We start from the raw sequence: 8,237 nt of genomic DNA on the forward strand, positions 1-8,237 counted from the left end.
ACTTGTCTAATTGCTATAGTTGAATATTGTTGGTTATGGCATAAGAGGTGTTGTCATTTTAACTTTGATAATATGATCAAAGTTAGATGAAAGTAGTAAGTGGATCACCTAAACAAGTGAAATCAAACAATGTAATGTGTAAGGAATGTCAACTTGGGAAGTTAAACCAATTCGAATTTCATCGATAAAAGTCATTCATTTGAAGGAATCACTCAACTAGTAAAATTGTTCCTGCCATCAAGATTGAACCTTTGCACAAAAAAAGAAAATACATTCCAAGTTGATAGGAGAAATAGGGAGTAAAAAGGTCATCTGTATCATTCAAGAAGTGGGGTATGATGATGTTGTGGTCAAGGAAACAAGCACACACATATGCTCAAATAGAATTGCTACATGACCTACAAGTAAGGGTAAGTATAAGGAGGTCAGTGACTGATGCCGAGGAACGTGATGACCTTGATAAGGATGAAAATGGAGATTAAAAAAATAGAAAAGAGGACAATGGAGAGAAAATTGGTGAGGAAATAGATAAAGATGGATTTATTAAGGTTGAGGGTTTAGATAATAACTCCTCTACCTATGTTTCTAAAAGTGACAATTTAGGACCTATTGACATGGCCAATGATATTACAGCTAAGGAGGATGAGGGCATGAGGACCTATTACAACATTGTCACTCGAACCTATGATGGTTGCATGGTGCTCAAAGACAACCTGAATAAGATGAGGACTAAGGTGATCGACCTAAATAGGAAGGTCACTAGCATTTCCAAGTTTAGTCTGTTGGTGATGTATAGCTTGACCATCTCTATCTTTTAACTTAAAAAGAAGATGATGGTGCCCAATGTGAAGAAGAAAGGCAATTACAAGGAACTTTCAAAGTTTGTTATAGATGATTGGGCTAGGGTGATCACTCAGTTAGGCGAAAAACTTAGGTTTTTTTTTTGTGGTTTCTTCATTAGTTTTTAGTTTGAGGCTCTTTAAGGTCATTGGTGCCTTGTTGTTAATAACTGGTATTAGTAATATGATGTTGGTTAGGATAGGTTTTTTTGTTATACTAATTATATGACAATTTTTACGATTTCTATGTTGGTGGTTACTTGTTGGATCTTGAACTAATTATCAAATTTGCACAATCCATTTGTATGCAAGTTTGTTTCTAGATTTAATTGTGTTTTAGCATCAATGTTTTGGATCACTCTTTGTGATCCATCATGAAGTATAATCCAAAATGTTGATGCTAAAAAACAAATGCAATCAAATCCATAAACTAACTTGCATTTGAACTCATACAATTGTACTACTGCATATCTTTGGTAATCTTAATGTGTTTTTAACATACTCCTCCCAATTTTTTAATAAACCTTCTTGACTTGTATTGTATGAACCTCCTCCCAATTTTTTAATAAACCTTCTTGACTTGTATTGTATGAACCGACACCCTTGATTCTATTACTTTTATATATCAAAAATAATTATAAAATATTTTAAATATACACATTTTATTAAATTACATCATTCTCAAATTTTTCTTCAAATATGTTTTTAAAAATCTTAAAATTGATTATTATGTTAATTATTTATTTCAAACTCAAAAGAATAAATAAAATAATAATCATTTTAATAACATGACCCAACAAAACCTTACAAACTACTTTTTATCTATCATACTATGATTTTTGAACATACTTGAATATCTTTTCCATGAATTCATTGTAGGATAAACTCACTAATACTTCTAATGTTGACTTGGCTACACCTTATCAAGATTGAATATCCCTCACAGCATCTTTTGACTAAAATAATAGTCATAAATTTTGATACGTCCACATCTCTCACGAAAAAATAGAAACCACCTATCTTACAAAGATGACATACAACTATTCAACAATATTTGGTTCATTTAAATTCATTTTATTTATACTTCATAAAATATTCAGCATTCTAAAAAAATTCTCTTTTTTAACATATATTCTTCAAAATATAAATATACTAGTCTTAATATAATCATAATTCTACTACAAGATATTTCTCAATAAGTATTCTCTATCTTTCTACCCTTTTCCCAATTACAGGCGTCTTTATAGTTGGTATCTCATATATGATTACAGTAGGATTGGAAATTCTTTCCATGCGAGGCCGAATACAATTCGTTCGGCCCAATACATAGTTCAACTACTGATCCAGCCTGATGAAACGCTGATCATGTTTCCACAAGTCCATTACTGAATAACCCGTTATTTTTTTTCATTTGATTCGTTTTCATGTATTGACAACCTTTGCACAGAGTGAATAACACCTGTAACTTTTCATATATTGACAACCTTGGCCCAGGGTGAATAACAGTCTAATCCCTGATGCCTTCAATACTCCCGATTCCCAACTTTTAAAAAGAAAGTTCTAATGTGATACTGCTAAACTCTTCTACCATGCATGTGTTGTTTATTTTACAGATGAAGATAATTTACTTGTTTAATTTCAGCTGGTAAGTAATTTTGGGAATTTGCAGATGTTCATTCAGCTGAGGCAGCACACATTGGGAGATCTTTCTCTGTCATTGGTGCGGTCCTCAGTATAGGATTGCTCTCGAAGAAATTTACTGGTTTGAGATCAAAGCTAGCTGAGACTGTTGGCATGATTGGATAGTCCTCTTGGCAGGGAAGATGATGGAAGCCCAATGTGTACCAAAGTACAATGTCTTTTTTCTCAATAGGGCGGTCCCTGAGACATAAATAGAAGTCAGAGATATTAATGATGAAGGATCATCAAGTGTGTTTAGAGATGGTGTAAATAAATTCTACACAATTGAATCTAGAAGTACAGAAGGATAATAAATACAAATTTCATAAGAACTTTATACCAACATGAATGGTGAATTTAGTTATGTTCTGCTCTCAAGTTAGATTGGAAAAAGTGTATTAGAAAATAAAAATAAACGTTTAGAGATCTATGAAAAAAGGCACTTAATAGTCTTGAAGCAAGTTCAGCGTGTAAAACCTATGCAATCATAATAGAGTCTTACTCACCTATTAGACCATACAGCCAGTGTGTCGTCTCCTTTGCTCTGATATGTATACAGCCCACCAGCCCACTGTTCACTTCTATTGTATGGAGTGACCCATATCTGATGAAAGGAAGAAATTTGTTCATTAAAATGCAGTCAGACATGAGAATTTATGAGAATTACAATGCTATGATATATATATATAGAATTCCTGTATGCTGTACAAATTTTTTAGGGATATTTTAATCACAGTAGTAAATGCATAGTGAATGGCATGGGTATAAATTTGGAGGCGCAAGTGAATGGCAAGGGATAGTAGCAGAACAGCGGCAGAGGCAGCCTTGATATACAAATTGAGATGAATTGAAATCTTTGAAGCAAAGCTACAATATCAGATCTCTGTGAGTCCCCCATAAAAGGAAACTGGTTTTCATGTAGTTAGAGGTTGAAATTTAGTGTGAGTAAATATCATGTAGCCCAAAGAAGCAGGACTTGTAACCAATGAGAATAGGAAATTTGGCACTGAATCTTTTCATTGACATGTTTGGAAAACTACATTCAACCTTGAATTCAGCAAAGACGAGAAGTTCAATCCAAAGCCTTTGCTAAGAATTATCAGTGGGGTTGCTAAAGCATCACATGGTTCACCAAAGTTCTAGTCTAGAAATGGTACGAGTTTCAAGTGAATTCCAAAGATAGACATCGCTCAAACAGGGATTTAAGTTGGACCACCCTTAAACATTACACACTAAGGAAAAAATTAAGCTTGGGAAAAGAAAGTCAGCTTTAGCTATTTCACTTTTAGCCTAGAAATCAGGCCTTAGTGTGTGATGTTAAATCCATTTGTCTAAGTTGAAGGAAGTCTGTGGTATGCTGTGTAGCCCCTCGGTGTGAATTTTATGAATCAAATTTCAAACCTGGTTGTTGGTGAAGGCGCCTCGAAGTTGTGGAGGATCGCTGTGATCAAGCAAGCTCGCAGCTGTGCCTCCCGGAACAACTTTGTATCCCACTGGATTGCCCACCTTTGTCTTCTTTGATGGATTAATCATATGAAACTCAGATGGATTGTACAGGCTCAATTGGATTTGGGCATCCTTCTCTGTTTGGGCAGTGTGTCTCTCTGCAGTCCAGAAGCTTTTTCGTGGTGTTGGCCCATTCTCCACTGTTTTCTTGGCCATCTTGACCTGAACAAACGAGTTGTCTGTGCCATCAATATCCATGTCTAAGTGGAATGTAACATAATGGTCATGGATGACACCAATCACATTTTTTGCAAGCAAAGTTCCATGGAGTTCAGTATCAGAATCAATCTGATCCACGTTCTCATATTTTGTACCTTTGACCATCAGAATTCCACTTAGCCCAACCTGTATCACAAATGACATTGCATTTTTCGGTCAGAACCTTGTCTTCTTACTTCTATATGACAAAGTTTTCATACAAAATGCTGATCAGAACCAACTTGTCAATAGGTTCCTGTGAAGAATGAGTTGACATTTACAAACCTTGATTCGTATAAGACCATCAGTCTGAAATTCCCAATCCACAATATAATCATAATTTGCAACAGATGCTGACATGCGGACTACCAATGTCACCTTTGGTCTCGATTCTCTGATCTACGGATAATGAAGTTGCATAAGAAAGTCAATTGCAATTTGCAGTTCAAACAAAATCAAAGTCTTTTGTCCAACAATCTCTTTCTTACTGAGTACCAACTTCCAAGCAACAATTTCATACACTTGGCTTTTTTCTCTTTCTAGATTGGAGAACATATATGAATAACATAAGCCAAGTTTTCCTTTTTTAGAGATTCGAGGAAAATGTATGGATAAGACATAAGGTAGTTTAAAAAATAACCATTTTCAAGGCATATATTTGAAAAACATAAACTGCCTTCTAATCACGTGAAGAATCCGAAAATCCAGACTGTCCTACACAAGTAAGATTCCTACATAAAGAAATCTATAATCAACAGACTGGTGCCCAAAACAAGGTGGAATCCTGAAAATTCTGCGTGCACATAATATTTTATGAGTTACATATCACATGTGGCTAAGAAAAAGAAGAGAACTAGTGGATAAGACAAAACTCAATATTGATACTTTTTGAAAGCTTTCGCCATATTTTTAAAGAAAGCATATAAACGGTAGATGAAAGAAAACTGGAGATTAAGCCCCTTTGAACCTTCACCAACAGGAAAAAAAAGATTGAACTATTTCACTTCAATAATTTATAAAAATTGGAAAGGAAGAACTGACTGAAAACTATGAAGAACCTTTTAGAAATCTCAGATAAGGAATAGCAGGGAAAGAAAATGGGATGTTTCACTCCTGCGCATTGCCAAAAATATGCAATTTGCATATTCATGATCTCAATGAGTTCCCTATGCTTTTAAGGCCATTTGACCAAGGAAACTAGATTGTTTTCCTGGAAATTAAATTGTAGAGACTTTTTCACTCTCTGACTGATCCTTAATAATTTATCTATTGATACATTCTGAGAGCTGGATAACTTACTCTGAGCAGTATTTCATAGCCGAATGCATAATAACTTATCTATTGATACATTCTGAGAGCTGGATAACTTACTCTGAGTAGTATTTCATAGCTGAATGCATCGCAAACTTGCAAATGAAAACAATATAGACAAGAAAACCTACCTCCATTCCCGAGATTGGGCATTCAGTGTGACGCCAAGAAATATCTCCAGCATATCTTTCAAATAAACAGACCATGTTAGGCCTAACATAAGGTGTCCCATCTGCACTAGCGAACACTCCATCCATGTAGTAAGCATTCCTGGGACAATCATTAAGGGGCTCAAGTGACATGGTATTCAATCCAAATCCATATTCCCCTGCATCCATATAGGTTTTAAAGTACCATGCATCACTAGGATCCATGTAAGGCACAAATAGCTCAGAGGTGAAACCCTTGTACAAAACCCTCCTCATTTTCCCACTATCAGGATCCTTGACCTTTGCTTCTGATATTATCACTCCTGCACGAGGATCAGGCTTTACATGGAATTCCCAACTTCCCCACTTGACCTGATGCCCATCAACCTTAAAGCTTGGACCCTTGGGCTGCTCGATGGAAATAGGATTCAGAGGGGGCAGCAAAGGGAACTTCTGGACAGAAAGTCTATAATCCGTATTCTCTCCTTTAGGCAAGGGTATATCTTTTCCATTGTCCGTGATCTTCAGAATCTTTTTCATATCCATATCAACAAGAACTGTAAGACCCTCGATTGGTCTCATATAGAAGTTAACAGTTCCGGCCGTTGAATAACACTGGACTTTCACAAGCCTCCTGCCCTCTTCAGCCTCACCAAACCATCCCAAGGAAATGGGCACACACGAAACATCGCTCACATTGACTCCTCTCTTTTTCACAATATCTGCAAACTTTGTGTTCGTCAGGGGAACTCTAACACTTGATACCATGTCCTCTACAGTCATAGTAGGATACCCAGCTGCATGACTCACATCATTAGTTACAATCTGACCTAATACTAGGTCTACAACCATTTTATGGAAAAACCCACCGACCTGAGCAATAACTGAAGCCTTCCTGCTAGGGAAGTTTTTCCCCGCCTTCCAAGCCAATACTTCTTCCTTCAGCGGCTCTTCTAAGACGAGTGAGTTAAGTGAAAACTTACCCTGATTAAACCCTCGCGACTTGCTGATAATCTCCTGAACTTTCTTGATCTCCTGAATTGTAAGAGGGTCGAGAGGATGATTTACAACTTCATTCTCATGGTCAACTTTCTGGTATTTGGGGGGCTTGTTTTTCTCAATTAAACCACCAGTTCTACCCAATTGGAATCGTTGCTTTAAAGTACAAGGAGATCCAAATTCAGAGCAATCCTCTGGGCTAAGAGAAGGCAAACGAACCCATGTTCTAACAAATACCAGCAGCAGAAGAGCTGCCATGAGAAGAAACAAGAGCCTCAGATAGGAGGTGCCATCCATTGCTGAGAGACGAGTCAATAACAGGGCAAATATGATGTAAGGATTGTTGAATTTATAGCAACTAGAACTGGTATTGACAACGCCCAATTGTTTCAAAACCAAACAAAAGGAAGGATTATAAAAAGTTTCGATTGCAGACCAGCATATAAGATTCTTGGCAGAATCTGCAGGAAGCAAGCACTACGAATCTAAAGATGGTTGCTAATCCACTCAAAAACATGGACCCTAAAGACTTAGTGGTTCCTCCATGAATTTTAACAATGGAGATTCTCTTTCACTGTGTGCTGGAATCCACTATATGGGATTAGAATCTCGCATGGATGATATTATGGTACATATAAATATTTTTGGTATTTGTCTGCGTGCTTTGGAATCCATTATCTTCATTTTAAAATAATTTATGGTTAAAAAATTGGATTCGAAAAGTCTTTATTTCTGGGTGCTTTCAATGTAATCTTCAACCTTCAACCGGTACATTGTGATTTATATGGACTTCCCTCTATTGCGGGGCAAGTCAAGTGCCTCATTTTTTTAAATGAAGTTATTAGTGAAACAAAAGCTCTAACAAAAACTATTAAGTAATTTGAGTTGGAGAAATAGAATTATTTAAATAGAATATAGATACTATTTGGGTTTCTAATGTCAATTTTAATTATTTTTTCATGGTTTATGTTCTTTAATTAAAGTTCAAAATCTAAGATTTAATCTGAAAACAAAGTTAGTGGTTTAATTGCAACATATTTTCACAATCCATGATATTATGTTTATGCTTCTAGGTGAGATTGTGTGTGAGTTTATCAGCATCAACATTTCATATCATTTTTCTTTGCGTTCTTAGCTCTCTCATTCTGATGATGGATCATTGAGTATGATCTGAAACATTGATGCTGATAAGCTCATACACAATCTCACCTAGGAGCATGAACACAAAGTTAGTGATTGTTGGAGATAATTCATACTAGACAACCTTGTTAGAGTCTATGTAGCCTCTAGTTTGACTAGCGTAAATAAGGGGTTGTATAGAAAAGTATAGTGAAACTCATTATATTTTTTTGATAATAGGCAAGTCCCTTAGTAAATAAACAAAGTTAAAAGGAAACATGTCAAGCAAAGATGGAATTGTCATTGTAATAGATGCAATTAAGAAGAATATTGGACTAAGATTGATTTAATATGGCTCTGATTGAGTTTTCATGTGAATATGTTTTGCTAATAAATGATAATCCCAATTACCTAGGAGGATGCTCTTCAATACATG

The 8,237-nt window shown here is 35.7% G+C and overlaps 1 protein-coding gene across 1 annotated transcript; it reads right to left on the bottom strand.

Moving 5' to 3' along the window:
- Nucleotides 1–1,971: 1,971 nt before the first annotated feature.
- LOC149556463 (Copper amine oxidase family protein) lies at nucleotides 1,972–7,285 on the bottom strand. Its single transcript, XM_089830781.1, has 5 exons — nucleotides 5,666–7,285; nucleotides 4,509–4,622; nucleotides 3,921–4,370; nucleotides 3,026–3,123; nucleotides 1,972–2,720 (listed from the first exon to the last, which is right to left on the bottom strand). The coding sequence occupies exons 1-5, from the start codon at nucleotides 6,977–6,979 to the stop codon at nucleotides 2,513–2,515; spliced, it is 2,184 nt and encodes a 727-aa protein (XP_089686907.1). The 5' UTR covers nucleotides 6,980–7,285; the 3' UTR covers nucleotides 1,972–2,512.
- Between the last annotated feature and the right edge of the window lie 952 nt (nucleotides 7,286–8,237).

This window comes from Cupressus sempervirens, chromosome 5, assembly GCF_028749045.1.
Source record: "Cupressus sempervirens isolate cs-2001-9-10 chromosome 5, ASM2874904v1, whole genome shotgun sequence".
In the NCBI taxonomy this organism is placed as follows: Eukaryota; Viridiplantae; Streptophyta; class Pinopsida; order Cupressales; family Cupressaceae; genus Cupressus; species Cupressus sempervirens.

Excerpts from the sequence above, each read along its gene's own strand:
- LOC149556463 (XM_089830781.1), bottom strand. The coding sequence starts at position 6,979 with ATGGATGGCACCTCCTATCTGAGGCTCTTGTTTCTTCTCATGGCAGCT. Across the intron at positions 4,371-4,508 it reads ATGGTCTTATACGAATCAAG|GTTGGGCTAAGTGGAATTCT; the intron begins GTTTGTAAATGT and ends TTTGTGATACAG. Across the intron at positions 3,124-3,920 it reads GCGCCTTCACCAACAACCAG|ATATGGGTCACTCCATACAA; the intron begins GTTTGAAATTTG and ends TCCTTTCATCAG.